We start from the raw sequence: 21210 nt of genomic DNA, 5'->3' as shown, positions 1-21210 counted from the left end.
CACCATGCTATGGTACCTTTACTCTCAAGTTCTACTTTCTTCCTCTTAGCCCAGGCATTGTGGTAGTTTTCAGCCAACTGTTCTGCCATACCCTACAGAGAAAGACAAGAAAGAGAATAAAGTAAAATCTATGTACTATACTTTTTTGGCACAAGTACGTCAGAGATGCAGACACCAAGCCAGTTTAAATAATGGCCAAACATACCAGCTCCTCTCACTCCCTTTTTAAGCAGCAGACGGTGTACTAATGGACCAGCAGGAGAGTCCAGGCCCTCTCCTCTAATAGGCAAACTACTTTTGTCAAGGAAATACATCAAGGAAAATGAGCCCTGTACCCCAAATATGATTACACAGCACTCCAAACATGTTACCAATGGCAGATGATTTATCTCTCTAACGTGACTTCACTTGTGTCACTGAGTTGTTGAAGAAGACAATTATGCCTGTGCAGTTAGACTGCAACTGCCTTAAGCCGCTTATATGACATCTGACAACTCACATTTATTACTCTGTTTAAATACAAGGCATTAGGATTATTTAAATGTATCTGCCAACACAACAGCAACACTGGTAATTGGCCAGCGTTAGCACCTCTGCAGATTGTTTGCCAGGATTAAAGGTCCAGTGTGTAGGATTTAGGAGGATATATAGGCAGAAATGGAACAGAATATAATAAGTGTGTTCTCTTTAGTGTATAATCACCTGAAAATGAGAATTGTCGTGTTTTTCTTACCTTAGATTGAGCCATTTATATATACATATGGAGCAGTTCCTCATCCACAGAGATCACAATGTTTTTACAGAAGCCCAGATGGACAAACCAAACACTGGCTCCAGATAGTGCCAGTTTTGGCGCCAGTCACGGTAATTAGAAGCCCCTCCGTGACAAGCAGCATCGGACATTTAATGTGAAACTGCTGTATTTACTGTTCTCCCAGTTTTAATCACCTGGTCCATTTGTTTTGAAGAGGAAGAGACTGCTGCAGATAATTCAGCTCCCGAAAAATGTCCCTAATGTCTGGATCTTAGGTTTCCAGAGGAAAAAAAGGTGAGCACACATAATCAGGTGTTGGGCTAAGGGCCTGGCTCCGACATGCCAAACAGCGTCACAGATTTGTAATTTGTAATGTGAGACTGCTTTTTGTTTTTACCAGTGTGTATCACCGGGTCTGTATGTTTTGGAGAGGAGGAGACCTCTGCAGATAGCACCCTGTACCAAACAATGCAGAAAAACACTGATTTGTATCCTTTTTTTTAACCAGTTTTAATCACCTAGTCCATCTGTTTTGAAAAGAAGGAGACCTCTAGGGATAATTTGGCTACGGGTAAAAAAAATCTCATGGACAATGAATGCTTAAGGAATTCTAATCAGGAGAAGTTTCAGCTGGTTGAAATCTGCAATCCTCACTGCTAGATGCCACTAAATCTCCCTAAATCTTACACACTGCTCCTCTAAAGTATAATGAATGTTGTACCTAATTCAATGGTGTATATAGTAGTAAAAGAATACTTACACACTGATCCCATGATAAGGTGATGCTGCTCATGTCCAAAGGTTTGGGGCTGAAAGTTGATGCTCCTTCAAAGGACAGCTACAACAGAGAACAATTGGCTGATGACTCAGTTAAATAAAGTCAGAAGTTTAGTTGTGAACTAGATGACTTCTAAGAGAAAAGACAGGTTTGGTGCCCAGATCCTGAGTGAATGTGGTCTATAAAGCACACATACCTGTCCAGACTGAGATACTCTGCGTGTACAGGTATGTGTGCCAAATGCATCTGCTTCTTTGGTTCTCTCTATGGTCCATCCAAAGGCCAGCATACTCTTTATTGTTTCTTTAATGGCCCAGCGGTATGCCTCCTTCTCCTGGCAGACATATAAATGAACCCACATTTAAACCTAAACATGGCAGGTCATCAAAGGACAGCAGAAGAGCACAACATGCTCAAACTATTTTGATATTTCACACACTTTATAAGAAGTCTGTTGTCCACTCCACACAGCAAAGACTGTGAACCGAAGCACTTTAATCTTTTATATTACGTACACCACATTTGGTATGCAAGTGCCTCTAGGATTTCTCAGTTCCCTGCTGTCTTTTTCTATCTTTTTGACTTCTCACTCTACCTTCTCAGCCAGAGCCCTGTACGGCTTGAGGAGAGGGTGAACCTTGGTGTTCTCGCATAGCTGCTCCCCGTGAACCCAGCCATTGGCAAACTGACAGAGATAATACCCAGATTCGGTGAAAATCACACATTGAAAATATGCAGACATCAATATATTAGCTCAAGCACACAACACAGACAGATGTTTTGACACTGTCAATTGGAAAAATTATCTTTTAAATGTATTCTTAAGTGGTTCAGGCCTGAACAGGATATCATACATCACCTCTACTTTGTCAACTTAAAAGGAGGAGTTTGGATCTTTTGAAGTGGGGTTGTATGAGGTACTTACACAGTCAGTGTAAGTCAGTAGTCAGTGTGTTACCTACAGTAGATGTCAGTTTGGAGAAGCAGGCAGGCAGTACCACCACAGAGACCAAGTAATGTACTGCTGTAGATGGGGGAGCAGTAGAAAAACGTATTTTAGCCATCTAAAAACATTAATATCAGTTCAAGCAATGTTATATTTAGAGTATTTTCACAGCTTTACCTTGCTGTCAAGCTGTTATATCCATCTATGCTCTCTTCAAAGCCACCAGACTCCTGTGACAAAAACAGTAATTTTACCTCACACAAAACAGGAGTTGCTGGTCTAATGCTGCCTTGATCGGTTAACTTGTTTGTGTTGTTGTGTGACTTTGGTGAATCCGAACTACCCTCTAAGGGTGCTTTCAGACCTAGAGTTGTCTCTGGTCCAAATCAGGGACTAATTTGTTACAAAGTTGCATAATTGCCTAGAGTTAGTTCATGTTCTCACGGCAGCATTTACAGGCGGACCTGATAACATGCCTTGTGCAAGAGGGCTGCTCTTGATTGGTCCATTGGTCCATGCGGGAAAAATCCAGGAAGTAAAAAAAAAAAACGTTGAAGGCAAACCATACGGTTTGAAAACGAGGCGCGGCTCCAACTAGAAAACAATGTTTTGATGCATTGGATGTGCTGAATGTGCATATTAAGGCAGTACAGGAGGAGGTGCACATTAATAATCCTCCAGGACTGTAACATGCTCATGTTTAAATTTAATGTGTAATGTGATTGCAGTTGGTTCAGATCCAGGTCGGAACACGTTCTCACCACAAATGAACCGCACCAGAGTTTGTTTGTAACCGGACCAAGACCACCTCTTCAAGAAGGTCTCAGTCTGGTTGTTTTGGTGGCACCCGAGTGTGCTGCTACGTCTGTCCACAGCAGTTCATTGCTTAGCTTCTGTGGTGGTGCACCTGCCTGCCTCTCCAAACTGGGAGCGTGCCGACCACCATCTTCTGTAGGTAATCGACTGACTAAGGATAAGTAACTCATATAACCAATCTTAAAATAGACCTGAACTAAACCTTTAATAGGCTGTTAAGATTTGAAGGATAATTATTGTGACATTACCTTGTCCAGTGACCACTTCTCATGAGTATGCTCTGCATACTTGTTCACAACAAACTCCAGTCTCTCTGGCACTGACACACTGGTGCAAGAAAAGAAATAATGCATCATGTAGCTCTATCCCACAGTAAACACATTCAGATAATACTGCTCTTCATTATTGGATAGATTTATCAGGAGTATAAAAATGCATTTTCATAGCCACACCTCTTTGATTATGACATTTTGTCCCAAAGCTAAGCCTCTCTACCAAATTACTTTACCTGGAGCAGAGCAGGTCATCAAGAATCAGTATGTGCTGTTCTTTATCTATGATTAATAAACAGCCCTGGTCAGTATCTTACCTGGAGGTATCTACAGGCTGCGGGTCAAAGTGTCCATCTGTGTCCATCGAGGCATTTCTCTCTGCACTTGACAAACAGCCTGAGTCCATTTGGTCAGGAGGCAGGGCCTTGGCCACTGCAGCCAGGCACTGGACACTCAGCTTAAATAACTGGGCGTCATAGGGCTGTGATGATGGGGAAGAAAGGGTGGTTTGGAAATGTAGTGTAGGAGGAAGGAGAGAAGAAATGAGACAGCACAGGACACAATAGGACAGGGTCAGGGGAAGCTGGGCAATTAAATGGCAGAAATAATTCTGGAGTAAAATAAAGTGTGAACAAAGTTTGTAATTATTAATGTTAAACAGTCTGTGCTGTTCCATTATCTGTAAAACGAAGAAATAATACAAAAATGTTTGCCAGCATCCAAATTTTACAAGAATGCAGTGTTCATTAATTTGTTGAACCAGTGTGTTAACATGACATTATAGGTTATATACACAAATGAAAATATATTATTTGAACCAAATCTGGCATATTGCAGAGCTGACATCCTCTACATTTGGATTTTGGTCAAGCCTAGTTTTTGCAAAATATGTCCAACTTTGTTTGTCATTTAATTTTAATTTTAAAAAAAATGCTTAGGAAACCAGCTTGTTCAATTCCAATTTAATAACACTGAATTTAATTATTTTGGATACAAAGACCTACCTGCGTTGCAGAAATAATTTGGCTGAGAGACCGTGTTGGAAACCTAAATAAGTGGTCAAGAAATACCATTTCTCAAATTGAATTCTAGCTGTTAATTCTGTCATCCTAACAAAAGAGAAGTTTGTTATTTACATTATGTTTAACAAGTCTGGTTACCACAGGAAAGAGTAAAACAAGTGGTTGTAAACACAGTGAAAGTCAGCTGGGATAAAATCTAATTTATATAACCAGTTTTCCTTACAGTACAATTTTATTCAAATAAGTCTCCATTTTAAGTTATTTTCCAGCTATAGCCACTCTACAATAAGTATCATAAAATAAATAGGGCAACTGAAACACTATACGCCCACGCTATACTACACACACTAATATTTCTCTCAAGGGTTTCTTCTGTGCAGTGCTGACTCGGTTTCTGAGGCCGTTTGATGTGGGTCACAAGAGGGACGGAAATGATCTTATGAACTTAGCTCTTTGATGTTTTTCATGTTTCAGTCAGGTAAGTATCCGTCAGAAATATGCTGGCGCATGCATGCAGTCAACTGAGAAAACATTCAGTTATTGCTTATGTCTCTCACATTTCCAGCAACTCCGCGCAGTGGTGGGAGGTTTCGTACCAGGATATGAAAAATTTACTCTTAATCTCAAGTGTGTTGTATCTTCCTCCACTCAGCTTCTTCTACAAGTTTACTAAAGTAGAAAATCAAATACGGATTTTGCTGTTTGTCCTGAAATAAACTTCAAGGAGGGTGCAAAAAACAGAGGTGCTCAATCAGTGGTATTATCACACTGTCAAAAAATGAAACATTTATTCACTTTCTGCAGCTTTTTCGGTGCTTCACATAAACATTATACTAATTGTAAATACTTTTGACATGATTTTGAGACTGACACAGGTATTCACTATGGTTTACCATCTTTGTCAAGGCCTTAAACACGCCCCAGAACAACTTTCTAGACAGGTGGAGCTCCTCTTCAGAGGCCAAACCCTGGTCACCCTGCGCTCCAGCTAGTGAGTAGTACTTCCACCTCTGCTCGTAGTGACTGGTCAAGAGCTGGTGGATCAAAGGATTGATGCACAGTCAACAAATTGTATCATTTTAAAGGTATACTATGCAGGTATTGTCAGTTATTGTTTGTAACAGTTTCCCCAGCGAAAGTGGAATCCAATCCCAGCTAACTCTAATGCTATATGTGCGGGGTTTTTTCGGCACTGTGCCCCCAGTTTTCATAGCATCCTATTGCTGCTTACATCTGTCATCTGGTCACTTCCTTTTCATAAAGTCCCAATTGTGCGCTGTGCCCAGGACTGACCCAAGCACACTAAACACAGAAGAAAAAAACAGGCAGAGGACAGAGTCTCTGCAGACAAATGAAGCTCTAGCAAAAGTTCAGTCAGGAAGACAATACAGTACAGCTTCGGCTGTGATTGTTCTTTCTCACCCTGCCGTTCACTCCATGCACGTATGCTTACTCTCTATCTCTAGCTGTCATTGTCCAGGACTGTCAATTGAGTCATCAGCTGGTCTACAGTGACACACTTTCTCCATTATCCTATCGTCTTACTGCTTCTCGTTTCAAATGTGGTTCTTTTTCTGCCTGTAGTTCTTTCATGCGGCACCCTGCACCTCCCCATCACCACCTAGTCTTCTCAGATTCATCAGCCTCGCCCGCCTCATCAACCTCAGTGCAATCAGCCACCACATCCTCGGCCAGTGTCTGGACTCCATGGAGGGATTTAACTTGCTGCTGCTCAGATGTCCCAAAATCATGAAATCTCCCTCTGGTGTCGAAGCACCAAAAACTTCTGATAAATCTTAACCAGCACAAATCATCTGTTAATCCGTACACTCATATACTGTACTAAACATTATCTTTACTTTATTCATATGTCTCCTGATTAAATACATTTCTAGTGTGGCATAAGTGATGATTGAGAGGGACTGCTTTTGCTTGAGTCTGTTTTTTCTGAGAAAATCCTGCATAGTACACCTTTAACTTGGTGCACTAATATATGTTCACATACACTGTAGTAAACCAGGATTTGTTTATTCACCTTTAGGGGCATCTGACTGTAGTCTGTGAGATGGGGAACATCGAAGACAAGACGTAGTTGAAGAGGCTGCATCATAGATGGCCGGAGTTTACTGAGGATCCCAGCGAGAGCAGAATTAGCCACCAACAAACACACACACACACACACACACACACACACACACACCCACAGACACACCAGATGAATAATGTGACTGATTATCATGTCTCAGATGAGTATCACAAATAATTGAGAAGATGCCGTGGGCAAGATGTTAATTAATTTGTCAACATTTTGATTGACTTTGGTAAATTCCATCTAAATTGGGCAAAGGCAGGCTTTACAGTGATTCATTAAATTTAATGAGTGGAAATAGGAGTGTGCTGATGTATCTGCATCAATTAACGATAATTTGTTGCCGTTTCTCATTTCTCTTGTCAACATATGATATGGTCAAACAGCAAAAACACGGTCAAGTCAGTGGATACAGGAAGCTAATGGTGCAATAATTCATGAATTAAACATGGCAGACCACATAAGATGCAGCTCAATAACACTGTAACCATAACATGTATAATCTATCAGCGACTTGCTGAAAAATCAATATCCTATCTGCAGGCAGCAACAACTCTGCGGGTTGCTTCACCAACTAAAAGCACTACCTGCACACAGCCAACAAACAGTCTTCAATAGTGTCTCTCTGAGCCTTGGTCAAGCTAAGAGCCCTGGAGAGGCTGTAGATTGCCTGGATGAGAGAATCCACCAGGAGAGCATGGTCCTCTAGAGCACAGAAGAGAGCTGCACATTTGGTGAGCAGGGGAAGCACTGATGTACACAAGTATCTGTTGAGGGCCAGAGCCATGTCAGTAGATCCTAAGTCAGCCTGCAATGAAAGAGAGGTTACACTTACAAGAGTCAAGTTGACCAAGTGGAACTAAACAGACAAGATGGAGGGAGGAGGCAGCAACAGGAAATGTATGTATTTAAGTTAATAATAAATAAATACATTTACAAACATGCCTATGGAAAAAAAGAAATCCCAATATAAATAATGAAATAAAAGTCCCCTGAAATACATAAAAGTAGTTCTGTGGGGAAAAAAAATACTTTAAAAAAAGATTTATTTATAAAACAATATTGACTCATTTATATTTACATATATTTATATATTTATGGCTTTATGTATTTATTTTAGGGATTTATTTCACTGCCATTTTTATTTATTTTATAGGTATATTTGTTCATTTATATATTTACTCATATATCTAAAATTTACTTAAATGGTATTTCATAGCAGTGAGGGCCATGATCAGGAATGCAACCAATGTCTCCTCAGTTTAAAACTGAAAGATACATATATCAACCCTTTTAGACCTGAAGCGACATCACTTTTCTTGTGCTGCATTCATAAGACTTACCAAGTATTAAAACCTTTCAACCTTGAGAAAATTGGTGATTTTTTTTTTCAGAAACACGGGGAAAAGGGCAATGAGCAACTTGGTAAAAAAAATAAATAAATTAAAAAAAAAAAAAAGCCACAATTTGCAAAAATAATTAACAGATTTAGAAAATAATTTTAAAAAAAGGGAAAAAAGAAAAAAGCAAGGAAAAACTATATTAATAATAGTTATTATTAAATGTTAAAATTATGTTATCTTATACTTTCTGAACTTTTTTATGACTACTTTTATTTTTTTAATTTTCTATTTTTACTAACTTGTCGCTAATTTACTCAGGTTTCAAAGGGTAAAGATAAAAGGTGAGAAATCAGCTTTTATCAGGAGGGATACATACTCTAAAGTTTCATGAAAAACAAACCACTAATTAATCAGAAGACATCTTTGTGAAGTGCACAAATATTTTTTTGATTTGTGAAAACCATGTTTGATTTAAGGTAGTGCACTTGATACATCAAATCATGTTAAAAAGGATTTTTAACAATAACTAATGTTTTGATATGGTAAGGTCAATGCGAGGGACGGGAGGACAGGATATTTTCATGGGTGACGGGGCACAGCTCGGATTAATACAAAGTCACACGTCACTCCTACAGTGTCACACTGGATCTATCAAGCAGCTGAACGGGACAGCAAAACATAATTTTCTCTGCTCACAGTGTCAAGAGAGACAGCTGCCTGAAGGTCAGGCAGAAAGCCAACTTCAAGTAGGTGGAGAAGGAAATCCTGGTTCTCGATGCCATACACCCTGTCCAGGAATAGAACCATAGCTGCCTTGTGGTCTGGGCAGAACACTGTAGATAGATCAGGCTCAACCACCACACCATCTGGACAAACAAATGAAAAGTAAAGATCAAATGTTGGGACCACATGAATTCCACATTTATCTACACAATGTGTGTTGATCCCATGTCCAGACTCAGCCACTGCCATCACCATCATGTACTGGATGGTGCCTGGAGTTTCCCACCCCAGTCATATGACAGGAAAGTCAAAGGGACACTGTAACTACAAAAAAAATCACATCTTTAAGAAAATCAGAATTGAATATGCAGCCATAGCAGACAGGGCATGTTTCTTCTTCATGTGATGGCTTAATTTATTGTAGTAAGATCGTCTTATTTAACCTTTAGACACTGAAGGAACTTGAAAGGAGATGCTGATGACTCCCTCGAGATCCTGAATCGGGATGAGCGACCTCAGAATGGCTCTGATGCGGATAGCTTCTCCTTTGCCACCTTGAATCAACTGGACAACGATTCAGAAGAAGACATTGCTATTGGTCGGTGATTTGCAAACATGCAATGCTCAAAGCACCAAAAAAGGGTGAAATGCAACCCTAACTGTGCTGACAAGCAAATAGTCTCTGTACAAGTTTCACTGATTTAATTGAGGAAATACGCATACATTTGGCACAACACTGGGCCCTTTCTATGCAAATGAGTCTCAATGCAATAACAGTCCAATTCACAAAGATTAGCACTTTAAGTCAGACACAGTTACAGTGAAATTGTCTGCATCTTTAGAGAGTTGGTGAAAACTGGAATTTGATATTTCATTCTGCCAGTGTGCTTCATACATGGCTTGTCTCTGTCAGGTTTAAATTCCTTGCCTTAAGTTTTGAGGAATGCCTTTGCACCTTGTCGGTCAGGACCTTTGGCTCGTGGTCTGAAAATTTTACTTTTTCCCTTTGCCATTGTTCTGTGATACTGCGTTACTGTGCTCTTGGTGTCAAGGCAACATTTTGCAACATGGATATTTGCAATCAGACACAAATAAAGGGCAAAGTGCACTCAGCTTCATGGGTGTGTTTGGGTTGTAGTATTATTTGCGCAGTATCTTTTGTGAATCTGACCTTGAGACGGGGCAGATAGCAGTTGCAAGTGATGCACAATTCACGGTGCTATCAGTGGTTCCAATCTATTCTTGTAAAATTTGTCCATCTATACTACTATATATTGATGTAACATGATACAACATGAGTCTCAACGTTATGGAGTTCAATCAGATGAAAACTGATTCATAGCTTCAGTTTTATGTCTAAACATACAGTATGGGGACCAGGCCGTTCTGTGGAAAGGTAAAAGCAATAAAAATGTTTGTTTGGCTCATTACTTAAAAAGCACTTTGCGGACTTTCTCCATCAGGTTTTACTGTTTGAGACATCAGCGGATGTTGGTGCAGAAGCTGCTTCTGAAAGCTGGGAAAACACTCACGTGCATCTCTGGAGCACAGCGCCCCAGCAAGTCGATAAGGGCCGAGTAGAAGGTCATGATGGCATGCCCCATGTGAATGAGGTCATCATCATTGTCCTGGACAACATCTCTGTTACAGGAAACAAACATAACTGTCACAAGCTTGTCAGCAAACTTAAATAAATCATTATTCATCATTTTTTTACATAATCAAATGATTGATTATTCCTAAATACAGCAGCTCATTAGTGAGATAAGATCTTTCCTTCTTATTTCCTAATGACTTGATTGTTTATTTGTAACTCTGACTGTAAAATCGACGAGATGCAGACAGAGCAGTGCTCTGCTCCCACCCCACATAAATCCTGAATAACGCATCTTAAAAAATGAGCAGTGTCATTAAACTGTTGCCCTGTTGTATTTAGCTTATTTAACCTCTATTTACTGAGGGATGGTTGGCTGAACACAGATGCTGCCTTCAGCCAAGAAATGCTCAAAAAGCCTGAGAGAAAATTACTCTTGAGACTCATTATTATCGGGCATGAAAATAAGGTGCTGAACAGGCTTATACCCAGTACAATGTTTTACTCCATTTGAACAATGTTTCCATTTGCCAATAAACTTTCAATGCATAACCAGCACAACGGTGAGCTTACATTTTTTTGTGAAAAATGATGCAGCAGAAATGAAGAAAACACAGAAAACAATAAAAATGTATTTTATGAATATTTCTCTACACTTCAAAATAGAAAATAAAATGTGATGCACTAAAATTGTAATCATGTGTGTGTTCCTGCTGAACTATCATGGTACAGGGGTGGAGGTTCAGTGCATGCAAGTGCATACAAAATACACTACTCAGTATGAGGATTAATACCAGAATGTGGAACCAAAGTTTATGAACATGAGCACCGCCTGGACTCTTTTAGCTGTCTGCTCTTAGCAACAGGTGCTGAGACTGCTGGAGTTAAAGGTAATCCAAGAAAATTGACATAATTACAGATGCAGCAAGATTTTTAGATGCAGTGGACGTTACAGGAGATGTGCAGTAAGAGTTGAGAGAAGCTTTAAAGCTCCCTCAAACACCTGGAAAAAAGAGAATATTATGTAGAGTGAGAAAAGGGTTTAATTTAGTTAGTGGAGATTTAGTTTAAATCCTGTGCTTGGCAGTAATGCAACATTTGGAATGCAAATCGTGCTAAACCAAAGAAAAAGCAGAAGAATAGGTGATAAGGTTAGCACAACAAGCAGATTGGTGTGTAAGTCTGTCACATTACAGCAAGCACAAATGAAACGGCAGAGCTGGAGGGCTCGCCTTTGAATTACTGGTCAGCAACAAAAGCAACAGAGAGAGAGTTGTGTGTAAAATAAGGACAGTGCGCCAGCGTCACTCCACCAATGCAGAGGATCGTCAGTGTAAACACATCCAAATGCAAAAATACATACATTGGCATTAGAGTTGCTTTTCAGTTTTATAGCCTGTTGTGACCCATTGCCTTTTTGAAAAGTGTTTCAGTGTTTGTACTGTGTAAAACAGAGGTGTTTGAAAGGTCCTTGTTTTTATAATGAAAATAGTTTATAAAAGTTCTGGTGGGTAAAATACTACCTCAATCTCAAGCTAGAGAATTTTGTCTGTCTTTGAAACTTGCCATACTGTTGGTTCTAAATAAATGAAAAGTACCGTACCCTCATGTATTGGTTGTTTTTCTGCTGTTCTGAACCTGCACCGAACTATGACTCCTACACCAGGGTATGAACCAAACCCTGACTTCTGTGTACCATTACCCCCCTAACTAAAACTGTTAGGTCAATAACAAAAACAAACTTTACATTTTAAGCTTTTACTTCAACTCACGCTCAACTTGCACAACATCGGCCATTGCCATGACAACAGACAACAACAGAACTTCCCCATACGCACGCTGTCGGAACAGACAAACAAGGCGTGTAGTCTGAATCCTGCATAAGACAGCTTTTCATGCATAGGTGTTTCTCGTGTGTGCCATATTTTATTTTTTTCAATCTATTTTAAGAAAACATCATTGGCTAATATATATGCAGGATTTTCACATTTGTGTTTCCTAATTTAGTGCCTAACATATTAAACTATGTGTCCTCACATACATGCACACAAATACAAAAAAAGGCAGTGCTCAGCCTCTAATACTGACAGTGTTCTGTTGGACTGGTAGGTGGTGCAAGGTCCATCCATAGAAGGGTCCTCTGAGATCCTGATGGCTTCCTCCATGGCTGCTAGGAGGCCATTTCCCCCGTCACCTCGCAAGGCAGGGCCAAAACACTCAGGCCGACGTATCAGCAACCTCAACACCACATAGGCATTCTCCTCTACACTCTCACCTGTGATGAAGAAACGCACAAAAGATGAAAATTAACCATCAGGTGGACTGGACGAAATTGTGGCTTCTGTGGGAGGGCATTTGTTTGTTTTAGATCCTATTTCACTCAGAGATTCATATTGATTTCATAGGAGAGGAAATCAAACTCACCAAGACCATCAATAAAATCAATATACAGTATGTGGAGTTTAAAAACTGTCTTAAAGAGGCACAGCCAAAATCACTGAAAGGCACTTGGTATGTAAATCCAATCCCATTTGGCTAAACTGTCAACACCCTCAAGGACAATTTGAATGGATGCCGTCTGGGCACCACTTCAGAGTAAGAAAAATCAATAGTAGCAGCAGCAGAGAGTTAATTACCTCTACTGCAAATAGTTGACTTAATTGGGAGCGTGACATGATGCAGCCTCTTGTGCTTTTTTACCTTTGCATTTGGCTCTTGCTATTCTAGCACTGTAGCAAACATCCCAGATGTAATAAATGCCCTGAACAGGTTACAAGTCAATACTATAACTGAATATATGAATACATAAATAATACTGTTAGTAAAATACATTAGTTTTTAAAGGCTACCAAAAAATGCATTTCACTTAAAGACAAATGGGCAAAGAAAATAACTTAGGCCACCCACATTTCAGTAATGGGACAATTCAGTTAATTAGGTAAATTTAGAATGATATATTTATATATTTGTAAATGTCCTATCACATGACATCTATTTTGAATGGGAGAGCTGTGGGTAGCACTAACTGGTTACCATTGCAGAAGACAGCAAAACGTAGAAAATCCAGATATCGCTCGCCCTCCACAGGGTTCCATCCGATATCAGGATAGCCTTTAGCCACTAGCATCGGACAGCTCTGGAGACCACAGCCAGCAAGGTACTGGACCACCTGGGTAGTAGATTGGATTAGGACAGAGCCACCATAACATCAATAACAGACCTGAGTGAAATGCAAAATAATATGGAATGGCAGAGCATGTTCATAGCAAACCAGAGCTCTTATCTATTAACAGCAGTATTGTGGAGGAAGACACAGAATAATAAACTCACCTTCTCTAGGTCAGGTTCCCTCAGCGCTAAGGCCAGTTCATTATTATCCATAACAGAGGCTGCTGCCACATCCAGGGGAGTGGCCCCACGCATGGAAGGTGAAGCTAAGGGACGAAGGCATAAAACAATCTGAACACTAACTCATAAACTATATATATATATAATGTCAGGATATTGGGGCTTTTTTTATCTTGGGGTTGCGATCCTAAAACCTTCACAAAGTTATTTCCAGTGCAGAGTAATATCTGAGCGAAAAGTGAAAGGGCCAGACACAAAAACGCATATATCTGCGTAATTAAATACAGAAAATACAGGTCCTGCAATAAATTTTTACTTTGTAGACTACCTAAGTCAAACTTTCAAAGTTACATCCTTGCAAGAGCAGCACTAGCTATGGCCTCAACAGTGGAGTTGAACATCTCTTGAGTGGAGCTCTGTAGTGTAAAGAAGAGAGAATAAGATATACCCAATCCAACACTGCTGTTTTCCAGCAGGTAGCTCAGGTGGTCAAACAGGGCTCCCTGATTATGACGGCTGATGCGGCAGAAGTAACACAGGAATCGACAGCAGCTGGCCACCATCTTGGGAAAAGTAATCTCCTAACAAAAGAAAATCAATTCATGGATATAAAGAAAAATAAGATGTGAGGAAGTAGATGGTACAGCTGACTTTACTGCAGGGTTTATTACTCTATTAATGATGCATATCAGCTATAACACATGATTTACCCTCATCTTTGAATTATGACCTATGGAATACCAATACTGTCACAGCTAATACAATAACCTGTGTCTTTCTTACACACATTTTCTCCATATTATCACAATAAATTACTCTCTCACCTTTGATTCCCTTTCTCCGAGAACATTGACCATCACCTCCATCACAGTCTCATGCATCCCCAGTGCCCTCATTAGGTTGGGGTGCTGGTAGAAAACTTTATTGTTCATGATGTCTCTGCACATAAAACAGTGTATGTAAAGTAAAAATTGGAAAGCAAATGTAATGATATTTTACACATCATGATGCATATATGCTACAAGTTAATCAATCAATCAATACAAATAATTACACAAGATCTTAATAAATCAAGAGGTGTCAAATAAAGCATTACAAATGTCCCCCTACCCTAGTCTTCTGATCATCAGCCTCTCCTCCTCTTTCCCCATGCGCACACTGAGGAGGGAGCGGATTTGGCTCAGGGAGGACAGAAGAGCCATGGTGTCTTCTACCGATGCCTGGCTGATTGTGTAGGCTCTGCAGAGGGGTCCTGCCATTTGGCCCCCAAGGCCCTGATACTGGCGGTGCAGCAATGAGAAGACAGCTCTAACCAGTTCAGGGTCCTCCATCTCAGCCTCTTGAGCCCAATGCACCATCGTGTCAGAGATCAGTGTTTTGAGGGACTCTGAAGAGGAAGTAAAAGTAGAAAGAGCAGCGACTGAATGTCATGTTACTCAGTTTTTGGATATTTTTTAGGTAGCTGTCTGACACAAAGATTATTTTTTTGGACCTGCTACTGTAGGTAGGTTACTGGCCGAATTCAACACATCTAAGACAACATCTCTGATGATGGGTTAATATTTGATGTTCTCACTCACATGTCCACTTTAACCCATCTCCTCATTAAAAGTTCCCACGATATGAAAAATACACTTCCCCAGTTTTAATCGTGTGTCCCTGTATAAACACATGTCAAAGGGTCAGTATCAGAGTATCTTCATATCAAAAGCCCAGTATTTTCTCTCTGTAAATGGTTTAAAATGTTTCATAACTCATCCTGCACTCAAGGGCAATTACAAAAGTTCATCCAATTTGGTTGACTAGCTAGCCACACTGGTCATATAAAACTGCACTTCACCATTTGTGGGATGTAAAAGCTGACAGAGCAATATGGAAAGAGATAGGTAGAGATGTGTGTTTGGATACCAGTGGGCAAAACCTTTGTTTTAATTTCCAAAATAATGTGGCGTAGGTCTAATTTATTCATCTCTCCCTCATCTTGCACCTAATCTAACAATGAGGAAAGTGTGGGTGGAGCCAACAGTCCACTCAGCAGCAGATTCCACTGCAGCTCCATATCACACAAAACTCTAAGCCGGCCCATTTTTAGTGGTAAAAATCAATTGTGAAGTATCAGATTTCAGTCCCTTAAGTAACTGTACGCTGCTCAAATATTCCTTTTCACTGTAAAATACTTCACAGCTAAAGATGCTCTAACTTCTGTTTAAATGGGACTTAAATACAACTCAGCTATGCCTCTATATTGATCCTGAACCAAGAAATGCTGCACAATCCCATGTGCACGTAAATTAACAGGCCAAAATGTACCAAACATAGATGCACTTACTGGCATTCTGCGGCCTACTTCCCTCCTCCTCTATGGGTGTCTTCTTCAGTCCAATGACTCTCACCACAAGACCAAGAAGTCGCTCTTTTAGAGACATCTCAGCATCCTCTTCATCCTCTGTGTCACTATCCAATTCAATGCCTGCATAGCAACAGCCAGTGAGATGAGATTTTACTCAGTAACAATCATGGTAAGAGCGTTCTCAGAGCTTTTTCATAGTCCCCTGGCTCAGTGTATGAATGAGTGAATGAACCAGTTAAATATAAACAGTGTTCATACCACAGTGTGTGTTGAGCAGGTGATGGAAGTCTTGCAGGAGCTGTTGGATTTCTTCTGGGCATGGACAGTTCTCCTGCTGCTCATCCTCTGTAAAGCTCAGCAGCATGTTGATCTAAAGGCAGGTCACAGATGAAACACACACAGAAAAGAAAATAGTCTTAAAAAATGCCACAGTTTTATTGTAAATCATGATGACCCAGCATTTCTATATTTTTAAGGTTTTTACTTTAAGAGTGCACAGCTCCTGGAACAAAGCAGAAACCACAACACAGCATTTTAAACACTACTTTTTAAGATAATGCTAAAAACACAGGAAGCAATGGCGAAGTGTGGCAGTCACTCCAAGCTGCTTTGATACTAGAACTAAAAGTTGGGGATATTTTAACTTTCTTCAGCAAATTGCTGGTAGAGAATACCTGCAGTCCTGTGACTCCTGTGACATACTGATCTATGTTACAAAGAATTTTATCCCATCCGAAACACAAAAACGCCTCCCGGCTGCAGAAAAATCTAATTATTGAGGCAAGCCTTACTTCAGTGCTGCTTGGTGTGTTTTCAGCGTAACATTTAGAATTTAATTTTAGCAAACTCAACCTGCTCCTGTGGAGGTGAGCGGAACTCCTTGGTCTTCCGGGCAGTGACAGCGGCAGACATGTTAAGTGCCTGCATGACCTGGTTGTAGCGAAAACGCTGGTTCTCCTGCAGCTGACCAACAAAGCTGTCAGAAAAGGCAACCACAGCTTCTACCCTGTGGCGCACCTGGCAGTCACACAGGTAGGACAACAGATGGCAGAGCTGCAGAAAGAAATGTATTTAATCTTCCTTTATGGCTCATTTAAAGCAGCTTATAGGACTATAATGATATAAAACAACAGCAGAAAAATGACAATTTTCAAAGAAATCTGTTGCCATATTCACCTCGAGTTTGACAGCTTCTGGAAGCTTCATTTGAAGAAGTCCTTCTTTAGGGGTGTCATCTTTGTTGTTGCCCCCTTTCCATTGTTCTTCATCATCACTAGCTTCTTCTTCCTCTTCCTCCTCCTCAAGGGTTTCGGGATCAACGGAGAAGACTCCAGGCTCTATCAGGCTAAGAACTTTCCCAAGGTCCTCATCCCCAAATACCCCCATAACCAGCAGTGTGTAGAACAGCCTAATTAGGGGAACCAGTAGAAGCTCAATGCTGCCTCCTACAGGATCCCTCACACCCTGACCCACAGCCCACACTCCAGCAGTCAGCATCTCCACAGTCAGGTCTTTTAATATGTCCAGAGGGATTTCTGGGCTGTCTGTGCAGGATATTTCACCTGCACCATCTCCTTCCATCCCATCACTCCTGACAAAACACGGAGATGAGAAATGCATCCGTGGTTTTAGGGATGTGCTGAGACTAGTGCTGGAAATGCCCATTGGAGGCTGACTATTCCCCACATTAACACCATTAGCAGGGCTGGGATAAAGGGTGATTTCTCGGGTCTGGTCAGTCATAGGCACAATATATTCCTGGTTCATCATTTGACATGCTGTGCTGTAGCTGCTGAGGTGAACCTAAAGAACAACACTTTATTATTTACTCTACAAACACCACACTTTCCTGAATGTTACCCAAAGAATAACATAAACTCAATCAATCACCTGAACGAGCAGCTGGTAAAATGCAGTACGGAGCAGACCAGGGAGATGGGGATTCTGAATGGCATGAAGGACCTGGGATTGGTCCACGTGGCTGCAGAGGGCATGACAAACTCTGGTGTTTCCAAGGGCGCATAAAGAGCAGTAGAGGAGGAGTGTGTGGTGGTGAAAGGTCAAGAGGTCATCATGTTCTGACAGCTCCAAAATGTCAACAGACCTAGATGCATTGTCATCAAAACGTAAACACAGTTTCAGTGTTGCTGCTTGCTCAAGATCAAATTAAAGCTCCAGCTGATGACTTCACACAATGTCATTCTGTTGCATTTTTAATGATGTTATACAATACAAGTGTGTGTTGCCTGGTGCTTGCAGATCACAGTGGAACAAGAGGCATGTGGGTAAACGACACATGCATTACTTCCTGTGCGCTTAAATCTGCAAGCCCCATTCCAAAAACATATTTGTTTCAACTCTTTTACCTGTTTTCATCAGGGATCTGAAGGGTCATGACTTGCAGGGGCTCACAGCACTGGATTCTCCAGCCATGGTGCTCATCAGGCCGATCCACCATCACCTTTAATGCACTGTCTGGTACCCTGGTCCACAAAACCGGGTTGAGATGCTGGACCTGAAACCTTGGAGGACACTGAGGGGTGGCATTCCTTCTTTGGCTGCGAAGCAAACCTGCTGACAGTGGCATCACATTCTGGATAGAGCAGAAGGAAAATGCATAAAAAAGCTGTGGCAAACCACTTAACATTTACACAGAACAGAACAGGCTTAACCACCGATTGAAGAACAGACTGAGAAGGTTACCTTACAGAGCAGAATCTCCTCAACACTGAACTGTTGACTAACAAGCTGCAACATAATTAATTACTGATCCAATCTGTCAACAACAGTTCGTCTAAATTTTTTAAGTATGTTGCTCTTATATCATGCTGACAAGCAGACAGGGGTAAAAAAAAAAAAACACAGCGTCTTTCTAATGTCTTTGACAGGATTAAAATTAGTTCCTTTACCTTGATGCGGCCTAGTTCAAACTGAAACATGTTGCTCGTGGTGGGCTTGACAAAAACAGCAGGAAACAGCTTTGTACCGGCTTCCACCTAATTAGCAGTGAAACAATATTGTTTGAGTCTAATAATGCAATGCTCCAAGTTAAACATTACTCAGTAGAATTACTTCAATAAGATATTTTTCCAAGCGTAACAGACGATGCTCAATGAGGTTTAATGTGTATTAAATTTAGATTAATATACACTTATAGAGGAAAACAGAGCTTAGTCTGAACAAATCAAATAGATTCCGGTGTGACCTACTTGGTAGAAGGTGGCCATCTCCACTCCGCTGGAGGTGAAGGTGAGCAGCCCAGTGGCTGTGTCAATTAAACAGCCAATTTCCAACCCTGCACTCCTCCGACTTGGAGACAGGCCCGTTGCCTCTCCAGCACACACCATGTAACAGTTACACCGCTTCACACTGTGCAAACAAATAGCTTTATGTTTAATTGGCAGTTTGCTGATAGTTTCTCATGAACACTCACAAGAAGAAGATGAAATCCTAGAATCTTATGACATAGTCTGAGATCATGATGTAAAAAGGACGATCATGAAATTAGCTCTGACTGCAGTGTACTGACAATTGAAATGTTTGGGATAATACTAACCTTTCTTGAACTTTTCCACTGTCATCTCCGAGGGTCACAGTTACAGTGAGGACGCTGTCAGTGTCAAAATTCATGTCTTGTTGATGAAAGTCAGAGGTCACCCAGCCTGCCCACACATTAAAAGGCTCCTGGCCTGGAAGAACCCTCACTGAGTAGTAATACTGTAAAAGGGAGGGCAGTCAGTGTCATTGTTTGGTACATTACATTGACTAGCCAGAAGCTAAAGAGCTGTAAAATCCAAGTGCCTAATCCCTGCAGTGCAATTTGTTTCATTTAAGTGCACTATGAGGCTGCAGAGTGTCCAAACACATTTTGCCCTCTGTTATTATTCATGAGAATTGTTGAATAATTTAGAAATAACATTACAAATTTGGTTTCTTATTGAGGTTGATTTTGAGTATGTTCTGTGATCATCTGGTTATGAGATAAGATAATGAGAAAATGAAAGCCTTACTCTGGAGCTCTGGATAAGGTGATCATGGTTGTCTTTGTCAACTACGACATCTTCTAGAAGCCGTGCAGATGAGTTGCTGCTGACTAGCTCTGGTTTAGTCCTCTTCAGCAAGAACCTGCAGAACAGAAACACAAATTTGTTCATACACAGCATAATGAACAGGTTTATTGTAAATGTGGTGAGCCTGTTTGCTTTCTTTGTTTCTTTTAACAATCTACATTTCCTTAATTTGGGAACAATTCAGTCATTACCATCCTTTTGTCATTTCAATCATTGAGCAGACAAATATGGACATGCAATACGCATTATTTTTAAATAACTGGAACATTATTATTCTAACTTAAGCAACACTTATAACCCAAATATTCATGTTTTTACTTCTCCATATTCCAAATTATATGCATTTTATTGCATATTACTCCAGTTTTAGTTTCTATGCCACCTACCGTTGTTTCAATTTGGATGTTTTGTCATGACTATGATCTTTATGGTTCAGCTCATCTCTTGAGCCAGCAAAGCTGTGGGCTGCATTCATCAGCACTTCAAAGTCAGAGTCCATCTCCTCCTGCTCTTTCCTTCCTAAAAGGACAACGGGAATTAATTACAGCAGGGCCCTGGGGAGCTTAAAGAGAACAACACCAAGGTCATGCTTGTAGAACACAGTGGTGGAATGTAACTAAGTAGCCTACATTTACTGACATTACATTTACTACTGAACTTAAATACAAAGTAGTATTTCCATTTTATGGAACGTTATACTCCTTATAGTCACCTTAAAAATGTAGTTGATGCATATTTCATATGGGTCTTTCTATGCTGCACTGTGCAGTGTGTATTAACTTTTTATTGCGTAAAGCATCTGCACTTATAACTGGTCATTTTATTAGTATTAATTATTGTGCAATTTGTAGATACTGTTTTTATACTGCAAGAAATCTGCACTGGTGACTTAAATGTAGTTATTGTGTATTTCATACTGTATTTTATGCTGTCCAGTGTGTGCCTACTGTCTTTTTTTTATGTGGGGCTTCTGCTTTGCTTGTGCTCTGTACTGAAATTGTATGTATTGCGTCAGCCCGTTAAGTACAGGACAACAGATGGAAATAAGCGCCTTGCTAAATCTGGTGCAACCGTGTTTTCATCTCTTGTAAATGATCAATGTCGT

At 40.4% G+C, this 21210-nt stretch overlaps 1 protein-coding gene across 1 annotated transcript in view; it reads right to left on the bottom strand.

Moving 5' to 3' along the window:
* Positions 1-21210, bottom strand: part of ryr2b (ryanodine receptor 2b (cardiac)) — an 84136-nt gene that overhangs the window by 41283 nt on the left and 21643 nt on the right. The window contains exons 30-58 of the mRNA XM_049600677.1: positions 20492-20624; positions 20046-20160; positions 19592-19752; positions 19245-19404; positions 18945-19031; positions 18402-18628; positions 17926-18139; positions 17212-17838; positions 16888-17088; positions 16294-16405; positions 16015-16155; positions 14796-15072; positions 14510-14624; positions 14134-14266; positions 13668-13771; positions 13371-13506; positions 12426-12612; positions 10276-10384; positions 9187-9307; positions 8717-8886; positions 7265-7485; positions 6624-6714; positions 5482-5622; positions 3884-4047; positions 3543-3621; positions 2128-2217; positions 1729-1866; positions 1515-1592; positions 17-92 (exon numbers count right to left, since the gene is read on the bottom strand). Coding sequence (XP_049456634.1) covers positions 17-92; positions 1515-1592; positions 1729-1866; positions 2128-2217; positions 3543-3621; positions 3884-4047; positions 5482-5622; positions 6624-6714; positions 7265-7485; positions 8717-8886; positions 9187-9307; positions 10276-10384; positions 12426-12612; positions 13371-13506; positions 13668-13771; positions 14134-14266; positions 14510-14624; positions 14796-15072; positions 16015-16155; positions 16294-16405; positions 16888-17088; positions 17212-17838; positions 17926-18139; positions 18402-18628; positions 18945-19031; positions 19245-19404; positions 19592-19752; positions 20046-20160; positions 20492-20624 — 4608 coding nt within the window. The remainder of the gene's footprint in view (positions 1-16; positions 93-1514; positions 1593-1728; positions 1867-2127; positions 2218-3542; positions 3622-3883; positions 4048-5481; positions 5623-6623; positions 6715-7264; positions 7486-8716; positions 8887-9186; positions 9308-10275; positions 10385-12425; positions 12613-13370; positions 13507-13667; positions 13772-14133; positions 14267-14509; positions 14625-14795; positions 15073-16014; positions 16156-16293; positions 16406-16887; positions 17089-17211; positions 17839-17925; positions 18140-18401; positions 18629-18944; positions 19032-19244; positions 19405-19591; positions 19753-20045; positions 20161-20491; positions 20625-21210) is intronic.

Source organism: Epinephelus fuscoguttatus, linkage group LG16 (genome assembly GCF_011397635.1).
Source record: "Epinephelus fuscoguttatus linkage group LG16, E.fuscoguttatus.final_Chr_v1".
Lineage (NCBI taxonomy): Eukaryota > Metazoa > Chordata > Actinopteri > Perciformes > Serranidae > Epinephelus > Epinephelus fuscoguttatus.
This window is presented reverse-complemented; position numbering and strand designations above follow the sequence as displayed.